Consider the following 19661-nt stretch of genomic DNA (forward strand, 5'->3'; position numbering starts at 1 on the left):
TAAAACACAAACACAAATCGAGAAGTACAACTGCGCAAGTACACCTACAAATCACAAATCCCACCTCCACTGAGATATGTGGAGCAAAACGATCTGTGCATTCAGTCTATGGTGCAAAGGGTGCTGATCTGAGAGCGACTGATCCCACAGCCAATCAGAGTAGAGGGGCTTTTTCCCCCACAGCCAATCAGAGGAGAGGGTGGATTCAGCACATGCTAAACTAACAGCAGCAGAGACAGCGATATAGGCAACTTTCAAGGGCCGCGTTTCCCAGATTCGATCGTTCTTAAGGACTTAAGAAGGCTCTTAAGAAGAGTTGGGCTAAGAAGGAGCGCTAAGATACGGGTGTTTCCCAGACGCGTTCTTAACTGCCTTCTTAGGACAACCTTAAGATCAAGCCAAAGAAGCTTCTTAAGAAGCTCTTAGTGGGAGCTGTCCACCGCGGTGGTGCTGAAACTGAATCAATCGATGCCAGGCTAATCGATCACCCACCTCTTTATCAGCGCATACGTCACACACAGCGCCCCGTGGTCCCCCCGACACAGGTGCAATTAGGCTACACATGTATTGGGTGCGGGTGGGTGTGTGTGTGTGTGTGTGTGCCAACAGGTGTATCCAAGTAGTAATCAAGCCCATTAGCGCATATATACCCCCGTGGATATAGGCACACACATGTGAGAATGGAAGAAAGCAGCAGCAAGCGAACCAAGCGGGCACCGGCGTTCACCGCGGAGGAGATGGGCGTGTTAGTGGACGAGGAGAATCGGTGTCACAGCTGCCACACTCCGTGACACCGATGCCTTGCTGAGGCCGGTGCCGTCCCCCACCACCTCCAGGAAGCTCCCCACTGCGTAAAAACGCAGCGCAGCCAGGAGCTGCACCTCAGGGCTGAGGGCAAAGTTGCAGCGGGTTGCTCTCTGGATGTGTGGAGACACCAGAGTGATCAGCCGTTGGATCTCCGCACGGGGCAGCCGGTACTTTGTCTGGACAGCCCAGTCTGACAGCACGTCCAGTGGGGAGAAGTGCTGACGCACGTAAGCATTTATATAAACTGTCTGGCTTCGCGCACGGCGACGCTGTTGGTTCGCAGCGAGAATGTGCTGTATTGCAGCCATGGTTTCTCACACGCCCGGACTTTGGCAACGCCTTTATATAGAGTAGCAGGTGGAGCCTCTCTGGATGAGGTTCAGCTGAGTTCAATTACATCTGTTTCCTTGATATCTTGAAATGCCGCAGGGTTGTTGATGTGTTTTTATGTGTAGTACTATAAACTCATATATGCAGATGTGTGTGGAAAACTTAAACGTGTAATTCAATGAAACGTTTTTTTTTGTTTTTTGAGCGCATTACAACATTGAGCATTGTTTGTTTATTATTTCGAAAAGTGGAGAATATAAATTTCCCTGACGCGGCTTGATCACTGAGCATTTCGTCGCTAAGAAGGCTGTTAAGAGTGGGTCAGCTCGATCTTACGTTTCCTTCTTAGTGAAAGATCTTCTTAGGCTATAAGAGCGACTCTGGGAAACACATCCTTCTTTCACAGCAATATGTTGCGGTTTCTTTCAAATCTTCATAATGTACACAGAATTATTCCACTTCACCTCTTCTTTATTTTAGCATTGGGCCTAGTGTTGCACTTTGTACAGTAGTGTTAAGCAAACTATTTGATTATTAAACAAATATTTGATTACTATTTACATTTCAGTCCAAGTTTTTTTAACCTGCCAAATGTTGGTCACCGATCGCATTTAGTGAGTGAGAATATTTGAGTTCAAAGGGTATTTAAATGGATTAAACTCCAGTTTCACAACTACACTTCCCGACAGTGATATTATTGTGCACCTACAAATAGACATGTTATTCACTTTCGTTCCCTGGACTGACAGGTCAAACTGGAATGATTACAGATTTTCACCTGAGGAAGTTCATGGTCCCTTCACGTTTTATTTTTGGAATTGTTTGTGTGGTGTGTACAGCAAAGAAGTGTGCTAGTGTTGACTTTCCAGTCAGATTCTTCAGAAACCAACACAACATTTCCTTCCATCACAATATAATGTATGACTTCCCCCTCATTAAAAACAAAATAAAGAGCAGAGTGGCTTAAAAAGAACTTTTAGCTGAATTTTAAATCAAAGTAATTGGATAATCACCATAAAATCAACCACCATTTATATAAAATTTTGGTCCTGAATTCATAAAGTGTCCAAATGCTGCCATAGAGTCCAGTCACGGTGTAAATAAGATCAGAAATGTAAGGCAAATATTACATCTTGGAAATATTTCACTATGGACTCATCATTATCAATTACAGTAAATTACTGATATAAACACAACAAAATCTTACATAGAAAACTAACCAATTTAACTATGAAAGTGCAAAAATATCTTGCTGATGTAACTGTCAATATGATCACCAAGGCCAATATCAACTGCTGATGAACTCCGATGTGCAAAATAAAAAATAATTTAGGCAGGTTTTCCATTAATCAATATATATCAAGCACACATTTGAAAAAGCAAATGCAAAAACAGCAACATAACATAAGGACACAGACAGGAAACAAGACCACCTCCGAAATGCTAACTGTGGAGTGATATAAAGTGGCAACCATGACTTAGAAAGGATAGCATTCCAGCCTTAATTTTCATTCAAAAGGTGCAGTTCTCCTTCATCATCAAGTGATATTTTCTTTAAAAAAAGTGCACATCAGATACCGATATTATATGTAGAAGTTCAACCTGCTCCCTATGGTCTTGCAGCCTGTGACAGAGAACAGTCTCTCTGATTTGGGGAAATAGACGACATCTCTGGCCACAAGGTCTGCCACTTTCGGGTCAGTCTTAAGTCCTCTGGCTTTCATCTCCGACATGACACACTGGACCACGTGGCGGTACTCCAGAGGCAGAACCGGGACGAAAATGTCCACCAAGTTCTTGTTGATCAAACTTGATTGCCACAAGCCACCTATAAGAAACGAGACTTCAGTAAGACAAGGATCACGTTTTTAGTATTCAACAAAATAAAGCATTAATATATTTTAATACTGACTGTTCTTATTGTTGAACATCGCTACAGAGAGCTCTGTTTCCAGATCTTTTAGCTCGATCGCTTCTCGATCTTTTCCTGCTTTCCAGGAATCTAAAGCCACCTGCCTGATGCTATCCCCTCCAGCATTGCTAGGAGGGATATTAGAAATGGGGAACAAATTAGAATTGGCCTCCGATTGGGGCAGAGAATGATTGTAGCGCTGTATTCTGGAAAATGATTGACAGGTCCGAATTATTTCAGCTTCTCACCTGAGGAAGATGAAGATGGCTTTCCGATAAGAGACTCCATCCAGGTTGTCGTGGAAGTCCAGGTACGGCGTGATGCTGTCAATCAAGCCGGGATGCATATCGTACATCTCATCAAAGATGAACATGGAGCGTGCACAGTTGGTGACGTTGCCTTTGATCCACCGCTGTAACTCAGACTGAAGAGAAACAGTCCAAACATAAAATTCATGTGTGTTTTCATTGAAAGTAACTGGATTCTATCTGACCTGGATTCATCATCATACCTTGTAGGTTTCAAATTTACTTGAATGTGGGAAGTGAAGTGGAGACGTAAATAAATGAACAAAGTTGCTGTCCAGTCCCTCTTTGTAAATGTTTTCAGCGATCAGCTGAGTAATGAAGTTCTTCCCGCTGCCGGTCCATCCGTGCAGAGAGAGCACCAGGGGCTTCTTGGGGTTGTCGTTGGTCATGAATCCATTCACAGCTCTTAGGATGATGCGTGACGCAATGTGCTGTCCGAACAATTTGTTGTTCAGGTCAGCCTCGAGACCTGGAGAGTCCAGAGCACAGAGTCAACGGGGTTAATGGCTGCAAACACTTTCCCTTACTGATAATGAGTTATTCTCAGACGGACAGCACTGGTTGTTCTGCATCGTGTGAGTGATGAAAATACAGTGCTTGATAGTCTCGACAAATATTTTAGACCTATATGTTGGCATAGACGGTTGCACATATTTAGAGGTCAACATATGAGCAGATTCATTTTTATAGGCTATCATTGTAATCTATCAAATTATTTTTGCGCATTTGTAGTCATTTTTGCTCCATTTATAAAGGAAAAAAAAGTCAAACTTTTGTCCTCATAACAGCAAAGTGAAATAATCAAGGTGAAAAAACCGAAACCATAGCACCATCACTTTCGTTTCTCAGTAAGTATCGTTACAAGGGTTTGTCCCATTAACGGGTCCCTTTTAAACAAACTCTATACAAACTACTTTACATGCTGATGAAAATGCTCACCTGTTTGGTTGAAGGCGATCCATGTCGAATCACGTTTTTCATATGATTTCCAAGCCTTATAATATTTGTATGCCGCCCCCCCCACAGCCGCACCGACACCCACAACCGCCGCCGCCGTTGTGAACGGCTTCAGCGTGTTTACCGGCAAACCGGCGGACGAAAACACGAGCAGCAACAGATGGAAGCGAGCAGCGTTCATCGTGGAAAACCCACCACACTTTAAATCCCTACAGTCGGTGTTGTTGCTGTGGGTGGAAGCGACCGTACAGCTATCATGGGACGAATGAACTATGCTAAAAAAAACAATCAATCTGGACTAACCAGACTGACTTCTTTGTACGTCACAAACACGCAACAAACAAACACGACGAGCTCTGTTCAATCACAAACATGCGAAATGTTTGACAACTGGCAATCTAAAAAAAGTGTATTACTTGTTTAGCTAACGCAAGATGCAAATAAATGCGAACTAACGTTAAAACCGTTCGCTGATATTAGCTAGTTTACTATGAAGGTATTATTGGTGCAAAAGGTTTGAGCACCTGTAACAGTGGAATTTGTAGTTGTGACAGTGATTGTGTATGTGTATCAGTAAATTTGAAGTCACAGACTCTATGAGTTGTGTACTTGTAGATTTTTTTTCTCTCCACAAATACAACACAACACTTACACATTCACAAATTCTTAATTACAGGTGCACAAATCCTATTTTACAAGTCACCGATTAAAAAACTGACACGCTCACATTTTTGCTCCTATTGTTATAGTATATTTGGTGCAAAACATATTTGTGTACCTGTATCAGACAATGTGAAGTTGTGGACAAAATTTGAATGTGTGCAAATCTGAATGTGAACTTGTGCAATAAATGTTCAATGTATGTCAAATAATTTCCCACGAAAATATTTGTGTTCTTTTAAAACACAAACACAAATCGAGAAGTACAACTGCGCAAGTACACCTACAAATCACAAATCCCACCTCCACTGAGATATTTGGAGCAAAACGATCTGTGCATTCAGTCTATGGTGCAAAAGGCGGGTGCTGATCTGAGAGCGACTGATCCCACAGCCAATCAGAGGAGAGGGGCTTTTTCCCCCACAGCCAATCAGAGGAGAGGGTGGATTCAGCACATGCTAAACTAACAGCAGCAGAGACAGCGATATAGGCAACTTTCAAGGGCCGAGTTTCCCAGATTCGATCGTTCTTAAAGGAGTCATAACCTGGTTTTATACGTATCCAGCCCCCCTTGGATCGCTTTGGATCAATTCGTAAAACTTATTAGAAAAAAAAAAAAAATTTTAATCAAACATTGAGCTTGTTCTGACCCTTTTTCGTACCGCGATTTTATCACGCGAGATTACGCGCGAGGTTTTGACTGGTCCGGATGTGCATTGTATAATATGTAATGAGGCGCGCGTTGATTCGCCGCAGGAAGGACAGAGCCGGGGGGGCTTGCCTGCATGCAGACTCCAAAACATAATGGCGGCGCTTCGGCGATTTCAGGTAGCGGACGGGGCGGGGTTGGGTGGTGAAAGAGGGGTGGGCTTATGCAAGTAGCCGCCACGGTGACGTCACCGAAGGCGCAGAATCAAAATCTCGTGCTTTAGGAATGCACACCCTTGTGTGCTATTCCTGTTCGGAAAAAGAGCAGAAGCGAAAAAACGGTGCCACTTTCAAACTCCAGCCTTTCAGGCAAGTTTCAACTGAGGTCAAACACAGATATGCATGTTTTAACAAGAGAAATTGCGATTTCCTGGTGATGACTCCTTTAAGGACTTAAGAAGGCTCTTAAGAAGAGTTGGGCTAAGAAGGAGCGCTAAGATACGGGTGTTTCCCAGACGCGTTCTTAACTGCCTTCTTAGGACAACCTTAAGATCAAGTCAAAGAAGCTTCTTAAGAAGCTCTTAGTGGGAGCTGTCCACCGCGGTGGTGCTGAAACTGAATCAATCGATGCCAGGCTAATCGATCACCCACCTCTTTATCAGCGCATACGTCACACACAGCGCCCCGTGGTCCCCCCACACAGGTGCAATTAGGCTACACATGTATCGGGTGCGGGTGGGTGTGTGTGTGTGTGTGGGGGGGGGGGGTTGTGTGTGTGCCAACAGTTGTATCCAAGTAGTAATCAAGCCCATTAGCGCATATATACCCCCGTGGATATAGGCACACACATGTGAGAATGGAAGAAAGCAGCAGCAAGCGAACCAAGCGGGCACCGGCGTTCACCGCGGAGGAGATGGGCGTGTTAGTGGACGAGGAGAATCGGTGTCACAGCTGCCACACTCCGTGACACCGATGCCTTGCTGAGGCCGATGCCGTCCCCCACCACCTCCAGGAAGCTCCCCACTGCGTAAAAACGCAGCGCAGCCAGGAGCTGCACCTCAGGGCTGAGGGCAAAGTTGCAGCGGGTTGCTCTCTGGATGTGTGGAGACACCAGAGTGATCAGCCGTTGGATCTCCGCACGGGGCAGCCGGTACTTTGTCTGGACAGCCCGGTCTGACAGCACGTCCAGTGGCGAGAAGTGCTGACGCACGTAAGCATTTAAATAGACTGTCTGGCTTCGCGCACGGCGACGCTGTTGGTTCGCAGCGAGAATGTGCTGTATTGCAGCCATGGTTTCTCACACGCGTGGACTTTGGCAACGCCTTTATATAGAGTAGCAGGTGGAGCCTCTCTGGATGAGGTTCAGCTGAGTTCAATTACATCTGTTTCCTTGATATCTGTGAAATGCCACAGGGTTGTTGATGTGTTTTTATGTGTAGTACTATAAACTCATATATGCAGATGTGTGTGGAAAACTTAAACGTGTAATTCAATGAAAAGTTTTTTTTGTTTTTTGTTTTTTTTAGCGCATTACAACATTGAGCATTGTTTGTTTATTATTTTGAAAAGTGGAGAATATAAATTTCCCTGACGCGGCTTGATCACTGAGCATTTCGTCGCTAAGAAGGCTGTTAAGAGTGGGTCAGCTCGATCTTACGTTTCCTTCTTAGTGAAAGATCTTCTTAGGCTATAAGAGCGACTCTGGGAAACACATCCTTCTTTCACAGCAATATGTTGCGGTTTCTTTCAAATCTTCATAATGTACACAGAATTATTCCACTTTGCCTCTTCTTTATTTTAGCATTGGGCCTAGTGTTGCACTTTGTACAGTAGTGTTAAGCAGTAGTGTTATTTACACAGCTATTTCAGTCCAAGTTTTTTTAACCTGCCAAATGTTGGTCACCGATCGCATTTAGTGAGTAATATTTGAGTTCAAAGGGTATTTAAATGGATTAAACTCCAGTTTCACAACTACACTTCCCGACAGTGATATTATTGTGCACCTACAAATAGACATGTTATTCACTTTCGTTCCCTGGACTGACAGGTCAAACTGGAATGATTACAGATTTTCACCTGAGGAAGTTCATGGTCCCTTCACGTTTTATTTTTGGAATTGTTTGTGTGGTGTGTACAGCAAGGAAGTGTGCTAGTGTCGACTTTCCAGTCAGATACTTCAGAAACCAACACATTTCCTTCCATCACAATATAATATATGACTTCCCCCTCATTAAAAACAAAATAAAGAGCAGAGTGGCTTAAAAAGAACTTTTAGCTGAATTTTAAATCAAAGTAATTGGATAATCAACCATAAAATCAACCACCATTTATATAAAATTTTGGTCCTGAATTCATAAACCGTGTCCAAATGCTGCTATAGTCCAGTCACAGTGTAAATAAGATCAGAAATGTAAGGCAAATATTACATCTTGGAAATATTTCACTATGGACTCATCATTATCAATTACAGTAAATTACTGATATATACACAACAAAATCTTACATAGAAAACTAACCAATTTAACTATGAAAGTGCAAAAATATCTTGCTGATGTAACTGTCAATATGATCACCAAGGCCAATATCAACTGCTGATGAACTCCGATGTGCAAAATAAAAAAATAATTTAGGCAGGTTTTCCATTGATCAATATATATCAAGCACACATTTGAAAAAGCAAATGCAAAAACAGCAACATAACATAAGGACACAGACAGGAAACAAGACCACCTCCGAGCTGTGCAGTGATATAAAGTGGCAACCATGACTTAGAAAGGATAGCATTCCAGTCTTAATTTTCATTCAAAAGGTGCAGTTCTCCCTCATCATCAAGTGATATTTTCTTTAAAAAAAGTGCACATCAGATACCGATATTATATGTAGAAGTTCAACCTGCTCCCTATGGTCTTGCAGCCTGTGAGAGACAACAGTCTCTCTGATTTGGGGAAATAGACGACATCTTTGGCCACATCGTCTGCCACTTTCGGGTCGGCCTTAAGTTCTCTGGCTTTCATCTCCGACATGACACACTGGACCACGTGGCGGTACTCCAGAGGCAGAAACGGGACGAAAATGTCCACCAAGTTCTTGTCGATCAGACTTGATTGCCACAAGCCACCTATAAGAAACGAGACTTCAGTAAGACAAGGATCACGTTTTTAGTATTCAACAAAATAAAGCATTAATATATTTTAATACTGACTGTTGTTGTTGTTGAACACCGCTACAGAGAGCTCCGTTTCCAGATCTTTTAGCTTGATCGCTTCTCGATCTTGTCCTGCTTTCCAGGATTCTAAAGCCACCTGCCTGATGCTATCCCCTCCAGCATTGCTAGGAGGGATATTAGAAATGGGGAACAAATTAGAATTGGCCTCCGATTGGGGCAGAGAATGATTGTAGCGCTGTATTCTGGAAAATGATTGACAGGTCCGAATGATTTCAGCTTCTCACCTGAGGAAGATGAAGATGGCTTTCCGATAAGAGACTCCATCCAGGTTGTCGTGGAAGTCCAGGTACGACGTGATGCTGTCAATCAAGCCATGATGCATCTTGTCCATCTCATCAAAGATGAACATGGAGCGTGCACAGTTGGTGACGTTGCCTTTGATCCACCGCTGTAACTCAGACTGAAGAGGAACAGTCCAAACATAAAATTCATGTGTGTTTTCATTGAAAGTAACTGGATTCTATCTGACCTGGATTCATCATCATACCTTGTAGGTTTCAAATTTACTTGAATGTGGGAAGTGAAGTGTAGAGGTAAATAAATGGACAAAGTTGCTGCCCAGTCCCTCTTTGTAAATGTTTTCAGCGATCAGCTGAGTAATGAAGTTCTTCCCGCTCCCGGGCCATCCGTGCAGAGAGAGCACCAGGGGCTTCTTCAGGTTGTCGCGCATGGATCCAGTCACAGCTTTCAGGACAATGTGTGACGCAATGTGCTGTCCGAACAATTTGTTTTCCAGGTCAGCCTCGAGACCTGAAGAGTCCAGAGCACAGAGTCAACGGGGATAATGGCTGCAAACACTTTCCCTAACTTGAGTTATTCTCAGATGGACAGCACTGGTTGTTCTGCATCATGTGAGTGATGAAAATACAGTGCTTGATAGTCTCGACAAATATGTTTTTTTTTTTTTAGACCTATATGTTGGCATAGCACATATTTAGAGGCCAACATATGAGCAGATTCATTTTTATAGGCTATCATTGTAATCTATCAAATTATTTTTGCGCATTTGTAGTCATTTTTGCTCCATTTATAAAGGAAAAAAAAGTCAAACTTTTGTCCTCATAACAGCAAAGTGAAATAATCAAGGTGAAAAAACCGAAACCATAGCACTTTCACTTTCGTTTCTCAGTAAGTATCGTTACAAGGGTTTGTCCCATTAACGGGTCGCTTTTAAACAAACTCTATACAAACTACTTTACATGCTGATGAAAATGCTCACCTATTTGGTTGAAGTTTATCCATGTCGAATCACATTTTTCATAAGCCTTATAATATTTGTATGCCGCCCCCCCCCTCAGCCGCACCGACACCCACAACGGTTGTGAACGGCTCCAGCGTGTTAACCGGCAAACCGGCGGACGAAAACACGAGCAGCAACAGATGGAAGCGAGCAGCGTCCATCGTGGAAAACCACCACCACTTTAAATCCCTACAGTCGGTGTTGTTGCTGTGGGTGGAAGCGACCGTACAGCTATCATGGGACGAATGAACTATGCTAAAAAAAAAAAAAAAAAAAGCGGCAGCGGACTAACCAGACTAACTTCTTTGTACGTCACAAACACGCGTCAAAACAAACACGGCGAGCTCTGTTCAATCACAAACACGCGAAATGTTTGACAAATGGCAATCTAAAAAAAGTGTATTAGCATTAGCATTTACTTACATGTTTAGCTAACGCAAGATGCAAATAAATGCGAACTAACGTTAAAACCGTTCGCTGATATTAGCTAGTTTACTATGAAGGTATTATTGGTGCAAAAGGTTTGAGCACCTGTAACAGTGGAATTTGTAGTTGTGACAGTGATTGTGTATGTGTATCAGTACATTTGAAGTCACAGACTCTATGAGTTGTGTACTTGTAGATTTTTTCTCTCTCCACAAATACAACACAACACTTACACATTCACAAATTCTTAATTACAGATGCACAAATCCTATTTTACAAGTCACAGATTAAAAAACTGACACGCTCACATTTTTGCTCCTATTGTTATAGTATATTTGGTGCAAAACATATTTGTGTACCTGTATCAGACAATGTGAAGTTGTGGACAAAATTTGAATGTGTGCAAATCTGAATGTGAACTTGTGCAATAAATGTTCAATGTATGTAAAATAATTTCCCACGAAAATATTTGTGTTCTTTTAAAACACAAACACAAATCGAGAAGTACAACTGCGCAAGTACACTTACAAATCACAAATCCCACCTCCACTGAGATATGTGGAGCAAAACGATCTGTGCATTCAGTCTATGGTGCAAAGGGTGCTGATCTGAGAGCGACTGATCCCACAGCCAATCAGAGGAGAGGGGCTTTTTCCCCCACAGCCAATCAGAGGAGAGGGTGGATTCAGCACATGCTAAACTAACAGCAGCAGAGACAGCGATATAGGCAACTTTCAAGGGCCGCGTTTCCCAGATTCGATCATTCTTAAGGACTTAAGAAGGCTCTTAAGAAGAGTTGGGCTAAGAAGGAGCGCTAAGATACGGGTGTTTCCCAGACGCGTTCTTAACTGCCTTCTTAGGACAACCTTAAGATCAAGCCAAAGAAGCTTCTTAAGAAGCTCTTAGTGGGAGCTGTCCACCGCGGTGGTGCTGAAACTGAATCAATCGATGCCAGGCTAATCGATCACCCACCTCTTTATCAGCGCATACGTCACACACAGCGCCCCGTGGTCCCCCCGACACAGGTGCAATTAGGCTACACATGTATCGGGTGCGGGTGGGTGTGTGTGTGTGTGCCAACAGGTGTATCCAAGTAGTAATCAAGCCCATTAGCGCATATATACCCCCGTGGATATAGGCACACACATGTGAGAATGGAAGAAAGCAGCAGCAAGCGAACCAAGCGGGCACCGGCGTTCACCGCGGAGGAGATGGGCGTGTTAGTGGACGAGGAGAATCGGTGTCACAGCTGCCACACTCCGTGACACCGATGCCTTGCTGAGGCCGGTGCCGTCCCCCACCACCTCCAGGAAGCTCCCCACTGCGTAAAAACGCAGCGCAGCCAGGAGCTGCACCTCAGGGCTGAGGGCAAAGTTGCAGCGGGTTGCTCTGGATGTGTGGAGACACCAGTGATCAGCCGTTGTATCTCCGCACGGGGCAGCCGGTACTTTGTCTGGACAGCCCGGTCTGACAGCACGTCCAGTGGGGAGAAGTGCTGACGCACGTAAGCATTTATATAAACTGTCTGGCTTCGCGCACGGCGACGCTGTTGGTTCGCAGCGAGAATGTGCTGTATTGCAGCCATGGTTTCTCACACGCGCGGACTTTGGCAACGCCTTTATATAGAGTAGCAGGTGTAGCCTCTCTGGATGAGGTTCAGCTGAGTTCAATTACATCTGTTTCCTTGATATCTGTGAAATGCCACAGGGTTGTTGATGTGTTTTTATGTGTAGTACTATAAACTCATATATGCAGATGTGTGTGGAAAACTTAAACGTAATTCAATGAAAAGTTTTTTTAGTTTTTTGAGCGCATTACAACATTGAGCATTGTTTGTTTATTATTTCGAAAAGTGGAGAATATAAATTTCCCTGACGCGGCTTGATCACTGAGCATTTCGTCGCTAAGAAGGCTGTTAAGAGTGGGTCAGCTCGATCTTACGTTTCCTTCTTAGTGAAAGATCTTCTTAGGCTAAGAGCGACTCTGGGAAACACATCCTTCTTTCACAGCAATATGTTGCGGTTTCTTTCAAATCTTCATAATGTACACAGAATTATTCCACTTCACCTCTTCTTTATTTTAGCATTGGGCCTAGTTGCACTTTGTACAGTAGTGTTAAGCAGTAGTGTTATTTACACAGCTATTTCAGTCCAAGTTTTTTAACCTGCCAAATGTTGGTCACGGATCGCATTTAGTGAGTAATATTTGAGTTCAAAGGGTATTTAAATGGATTAAACTCCAGTTTCACAACTACACTTCCCGACAGTGATATTATTGTGCACCTACAAATAGACATGTTATTCACTTTCGTTCCCTGGACTGACAGGTCAAACTGGAATGATTACAGATTTTCACCTGAGGAAGTTCATGGTCCCTTCATGTTTTATTTTGTGAATTGTTTGTGTGGTGTGTACAGCAAAGAAGTGTGCTAGTGTCGACTTTCCAGTCAGATTCTTCAGAAACCAACACAACATTTCCTTCCATCACAATATAATATATGACTTCCCCCTCATTAAAAACAAAATAAAGAGCAGAGTGGCTTAAAAAGAACTTTTAGCTGAATTTTAAATCAAAGTAATTGGATAATCAACCACTCTGATTAAACATCACCACCAGAATTTAGAATTCTGAAGTGTCTGCATTTAAAAACATATTTATATAAAATTTTGGTCCTGAATTCATAAACAGTGTCCAAATGCTGCCATAGAGTCCAGTCACGGTGTAAATAAGATCAGAAATGTAAGGCAAATATTACATCTTGGAAATATTTCACTATGGACTCATCATTATCAATTACAGTAAATTACTCATATATATACACCACAAAATCTTACATAGAAAACTAACCAATTTAACTATGAAAGTGCAAAAATATCTTGCTGATGTAACTGTCAATATGATCACCGAGGCCAATATCAACTGTTGATGAACTCCGATGTGCAAAATAAAAAATAATTTAGGCAGGTTTTCCATTGATCAATATATATCAAGCACACATTTGAAAAAGCAAATGCAAAAACAGCAACATAACATAAGGACACAGACAGGAAACAAGACCACCTCCGAGCTGTGCAGTGATATAAAGTGGCAACCATGACTTGGAAAGGATAGCATTCCAGCCTTGATTTTCATTCAAATGGTGCAGTTCTCCTCCATCAAGTGATATTTTCTTTTAAAAAAGTGCACATCAGATACCGACTTTATGTGTAGTAGTCCAACCTGCTCCCTATCATCTTGCAGCCTGTGACAGAGAACAGTCTCTCTGATTTGGGGAAATAGACAACATCTCTGGCCACATTGGCTGCCACTTTCGGGTCGGGCTCAAGTCCTCTGGCTTCCATCTCCGACATGACACACTGGACCACGTGGCGGTACTCCAGAGGCAGAACCGGGACGAAAATGTCCACCAAGTTCATGTCGATCAAACTTGATTGCCACAAGCCACCTATAAGAAACGAGACTTCAGTAAGACAAGGATCATGTTTTAAGTATTCAACAAAATAAAGCATTAATATATTTTAATACTGACTGTACTTGTTGTTGAACACTGCTACAGAGAGCTCCATTTCCAGATCTTTTAGCTTGATCGCTTCTCGATCTTTTCCTGCTTTCCAGGAATCTAAAGCCACCTGTGTGATGCTATCCCCTCCAGCATTGCTAGGAGGGATATTAGAAATGGGGAACAAATTAGAATTGGCCTCCGATTGGGGCAGAGAATGATTGTAGCGCTGTATTCTGGAAAATGATTGACAGGTCCGAATGATTTCAGCTTCTCACCTGAGGAAGATGAAGATGGCTTTCCGATAAGAGACTCCATCCAGGTTGTCGTAGTAGTCCAGGTACGGCGTGATGCTGTCAATCAAGCCGGGTTGCATCTTGTCCATCTCATCAAAGATGAACATGGAGCGTGCACAGTTGGTGACGTTGCCTTTGATCCACCGCTGTAACTCAGGCTGTAGAGGAACAGTCCAAACATAAATGTCTGTGTGTTTTCATTAAAAGTAACTGGATTCTATCTGACCTGGATTCATCATCATACCTTGTAGGTTTCAAATTGACTCGAATGTGGGAAGTGAAGTGGAGACGTAAATAAATGGACAAAGTTGCTGCCCAGTCCCTCTTTGTAAATGTTTTCAGCGATCAGCTGAATAATGAAGTTCTTCCCGCTGCCGTTCCATCCATGCAGAGAGAGCACCAGGGGCTTCTTCAGGTTGTCGCGCATGGATCCAGTCACAGCTTTCAGGACAACGCGTGACGCAATGTGCTGTCCGAACAATTTGTTTTTCAGGTCAGCCTCGAGACCTGGAGAGTCCAGAGCACAGAGTCAACGGGGTTAATGGCTGCAAACACGTTCCCTTACTTATAATGAGTTATTCTCAGACGGACAGCACTGGTTGTTCTGCATCGTGTGAGTGATGAAAATACAGTGCTTGATAGTCTCGACAAATATGTTTTTTTTTTTAGACCTATATGTTGGCATAGACGGTTGCACATATTTAGAGGTCAACATATGAGCAGATTCATTTTTATAGGCTATCATTGTAATCTATCAAATTATTTTTGCGCATTTGTAGTAATTTTTGCTCCATTTATAAAGGAAAAAAAGTCCAACTTTTGTCCTCATAACAGCAAAGTGAAATAATCAAGGTGAAAAAAACGAAACCATAGCACCATCACTTTCGTTTCTCAGTAAGTATCGTTACAAGGGTTTGTCCCATTAACGGGTCGCTCTTAAACAAACTCTATACAAACTACTTTACATGCTGATGAAAATGCTCACCTGTTTGGTTGAAGGCTATCCATGTCGAATCACATTTTTCATAAGCCTTATAATATTTGTATGCCGCCCCCCCCACAGCCGCACCGACACCCACAACCGCCGCCGTGGTGAACGGCTCCAGCGTGTTTACCGGCAAACCGGCGGACGAAAACACGAGCAGCAACAGATGGAAGCGAGCAGCGTCCATCGTGGAAAACCCACCACACTTTAAATCCCTACAGTCGGTGTTGTTGTTGTGGGTGGAAGCGACGGTGCAGCTATCATGGAACGAATGAACTATGCTAAAAAAAAAAAAAAAAAAAGCGGCAGCGGACTAACCAGGCTAACCAGACTGACTTCTTTGTACGTCACAAACACGCGTCAAAACAAACACGACGAGCTCTGTTCGATCACAAACACGCAAAATGTTTGACAACTGGCAATCTAAAAAAAGTGTATTAGTGTTACTGGTCTGTACTGTTGCTCTGCGTTGTGTGGAAACAAGATGACTCTGCACATGGGTCAGACACAAAACCAAAGTTGGTATGTGGATTCAGGGCCAGGATGCGTGCATCATCTGCAGCATGGAGAATCTCTTCCTGCTGCCTGTACAAATACTAACGAGTACTACTGTAATCGTAATATATTTCTAATGGTATATGGTGGGTTAATAAAATAAACAAATAAAATTCCAAAAGGGAAGAATGTACCATCAAAATGTGAATAAGGTGTGAGTGAGAAATACTTATAATTCTAATTCTTATCTAAATGTATCTAAATTCTGATGTAGTGATCATATAGTGTAGTACATAAACATATAAAAATATACAGATAGTAAAATATTCAAAAAGAAAACATATCTGACATGTAGCATACAGAAAAGGCACTGTTTCATCCATTTTCAATATAGGGTCATTCCGTGCCAACTCAGCCACCCATGTACATGACACCTCTCAGATTTTGCTGAAAAGCGGTGAAAATATGCCTTATGTTACCAAACAAAGGAATCTGAAGTTTCAGGTCAATATCTCAAACGGTTTGCCCGTGGCGTCCATTTGAATTTCAAGTGCCACACCCCTTTTTGACACATTGCAATTTCGCATTTCATTTGTTGCCATTTTTGGAGGCCCATAACTTCTGTTCTAATAGTAATAGAAGGCTGAAAACTGATCCGTTAGTTCAGTGTAATGTGTACTACACAATTCTTCAGGCAGAATCAACATTCCTTACTGTTTGGGTGAGAGGTGGGTCACCAAAGTCCAATTTATTTTCGACGGCCAAAATTATTTTTCACTTTTTGGGTGCTCCTAGCACCACGATGAATGATCATATTTATTCTAAACAGGATTATTTGTTATATTTGGGACCTTTGCTCTTGCCAAAATGAATTTGAAGGGTATGGTACCACTGGTGGGGGTTTTATGGGGGTCCAAAAACCCTCCCGGGCAGAGGTGACTCTTTTGGAACCCCATATTTGGACCCCCAAATGACCGCGTGGACACTTGATGATCCTAATGAGATTTATACCAGATAAAGATACATATTTGTTCTATCTTTAAATGAAATAAAACCTTTGACTATGAAGCTCCTTAATATGAATTTTATTCGTCAAAATGCACCATTCTTGACTTTTTTTTTTCCAGAAGTCTGGAATGTAGATCAGGGAGAATTTAGTGATGATAAAGCATGAACATAGTGGAAATAACTTATTATTATGCTCAGTGATGGCAAACAATTATATATTTAGACTGCTGGCTATTCATTTCCTGAAAATCACAAATTAACCCCTTATCCCCGATGAAAGAGACCCGCCTGTGACAAGCGACTTGCAGCACGAGCAAGTCTGCAGGCCACTGATGCAAACCACATTCTGACACCAATGGAGATGTTTCAATAGGCAAAAGAAAACATTAAGAACATTACATTCTTCTTTGTTAGTGCAGAAAATATAAAAAAACACAAGGAAACGTACAAATTGTAGAGACGTTACGCCCGCGGCCAAAACGTTCAGTGCATTGCTTTATACCAATTTCCAATTGATCTGACTGCGGGTGTTCTGCTTCCGGGTGTTCTGTATCCAAGTGTTCTGAATCTGATTGTTGTCCTGCATCGACATCTGTGAATATTGTATCCTGTGATATTCTTTTCATCCTTATCTTATCTTTGGAAATTGGTATAAAGCAATGATGCGATCGTGTTCCACTGATCGTTTTGGCCGAGGCGTAACGTCTCTACAATTTGTACGTTTCCTCGTGTTTTTTAATATTTTCTGCACTAACAAAGAAGAATGTAATGTTCTTCATGTTTTCTTTTGCCCATTGAAACATCTCCATTGGTGTCAGAATGTGGTTTGCATCAGTGGCCTGCAGACTTGCTCGTGCTGCAAGTCGCTTGTCACAGGCGGGTCTCTTTCATCGGGGATAAGGGGTTAATTTGTGATTTTCAGGAAATTAATGGCCAGCAGTCTTAATATTTAATTGTTTGCCATCACTGAGCATAATACTAAGTTATTTCCACTATTTTCATGCTTTATCATCACTAAATTCTCCCTGATCTACATTCCAGACTTCTGGAAAAAAAGTCAAAAATGGTGCATTTTGACGAATAAAATTCATATTAAGGAGCTTCATAGTCAAAGGTTTTATTTCATTAAAAGAAAGAACAAATATGTATCTTTATCTGGTATAAATCTCATTAGGATCATCAAGTGTCCACGCGGTCATTTGGGAGTCCAAATATGGGGTTCCAAAAGAGTCACCTCTGCCCGGGAGGGTTTTTGGACCCCCATAAAACCCCCACCAGTGGTACCATACCCTTCAAATTCATTTTGGCAAGAGCAAAGGTCCCAAATATAACAAATAATCCTGTTTAGAATAAATGTGATCATTCATCGTGGTGCTAGGAGCACCCAAAAAGTGAAAAATAATTTTGTCCGTCAAAAAAAAAATTGGACTTTGATGACCCACCTCTCACCCAAACAGTAAGAAATGTTGATTCTGCCTGTAGAATTGTGTAGTACACATTACACTGAACTAACGGATGAAATGCGAAATTCCAATGTGTCAAAAAGGGGTGTCGCACTTGAAATTCAAATGGACGCCACGGGGAAACCGTTTGAGATATTGACCTGAAACTTCAGATTCCTTTGTTTGGTAACATAAGGCATATTTTCCCAGCTTTTCAGCAAAATCTGAGAGGTGTCATGTACATGATACCCCGATTTTGGCTGTTTTCACATGGAATGACCCTATACGAGCTGCACAACCTGCGCTCATACAAAGGTAAAGACTAGCCTCTTGTGGCTAAAACTGGTATTACACTTAAATACAGTTATAACGTGGCAGGCTAAGCACATTTGAGATCGCGAATGCTAGCGCAGCCACGAGGCAAACTTAGAACGTACAAAACATGAACAACTTAAACTACAAATCTGATTGATTACCTGCACATGGGTCAGACACAAAACCAAAGTTGGTATGTGGATTCAGGGCCAGGATGCGTGCGTCATCTAAACGAAATAAATGTCAAATGAACAGTTGCACTTTCCCATACAAATGTCTTCCAAGATCAAACGAAAATGCAAAACGAAATAAAAGCAACAAACAATACAGAGTCAAACATCGCAAAAATGCGATTTATAATGACCTCATATAATACATTTAAAACGGAAGGTATGGTCTCATGCAATACAGAGTGAATATGACTTTTAAAGACTTTTATGCAGACCCACGAAATCCCAACCTACCTGCAGCATGGAGAATCTCTTCCTGCTGCAAATTACCCACCGTACTACGGAGCCCCCCTGGTGACATTGGATAAAAAAATAAATAACGCGTGGCCACGAGATAGTAATGCGTGGCCACGAGATAGTTAATGCGTGGCCACCTGTTATTATCTTGTGGCCACGAGATAGTCAATGCGTGGCCACGAGATAATTCACCTTCAGTAGCGGAATGGTTATCCATATGGAGCTGCCTGTCAGTGATGCTTATTCATGAATAAAGGCAATTATAGTCTGCTTTTGTATTCAAGAGTAGCTTTGTTATTATTGTCATGGCAACTGTAATGTCAATAATAATGCTATGAAGACTACCGCGGTCAAGCCAGCCGCAACTCCGATCTCCGTGGTCAAATCAGCCGCACTTAAATTTCGAGTGTACAAGTATTCTCAGCATTGCGGTAAATGCGGAGAAACGTCGTATTACTTTTGGTTTTCAAAATAAACGTATTAAGAACAGTAACCATTTTTACTGTACCAATTAAGAGAAATTACATCTCTGACTACATACAGACTGGAAATCAAGCATTTTACTGTACAACCTATTATTCGTTAAATGTAGGACTTTAACTTTGTAATTTCTCTTAATGGGTACACTAAAAATGGTTCA

General features: G+C 42.1%; 2 protein-coding genes across 2 annotated transcripts; both read right to left on the bottom strand.

Moving 5' to 3' along the window:
- Positions 1-1935: 1935 nt before the first annotated feature.
- LOC311029667 (torsin-1A-like) lies at positions 1936-4665 on the bottom strand. The gene is made up of 5 exons (XM_084034935.1): positions 4297-4665; positions 3561-3826; positions 3298-3473; positions 3050-3177; positions 1936-2965 (listed from the first exon to the last, which is right to left on the bottom strand). Exons 1-5 carry the CDS (start codon positions 4493-4495, stop codon positions 2721-2723), a joined length of 1014 nt encoding a protein of 337 aa, XP_083891061.1. The 5' UTR covers positions 4496-4665; the 3' UTR covers positions 1936-2720.
- A 3288-nt stretch (positions 4666-7953) lies between these two features.
- On the bottom strand, positions 7954-15557 carry LOC311029452 (uncharacterized protein). The gene is made up of 10 exons (XM_084034593.1): positions 15295-15557; positions 14554-14816; positions 14292-14467; positions 14044-14171; positions 13716-13959; positions 10068-10267; positions 9336-9598; positions 9073-9248; positions 8825-8952; positions 7954-8740 (listed from the first exon to the last, which is right to left on the bottom strand). Exons 1-10 carry the CDS (start codon positions 15479-15481, stop codon positions 8496-8498), a joined length of 2010 nt encoding a protein of 669 aa, XP_083890719.1. The 5' UTR covers positions 15482-15557; the 3' UTR covers positions 7954-8495.
- Positions 15558-19661: the final 4104 nt, after the last annotated feature.

This window comes from Eutrigla gurnardus (assembly GCF_963514095.1).
Source record: "Eutrigla gurnardus genome assembly, chromosome: 19".
Lineage (NCBI taxonomy): Eukaryota > Metazoa > Chordata > Actinopteri > Perciformes > Triglidae > Eutrigla > Eutrigla gurnardus.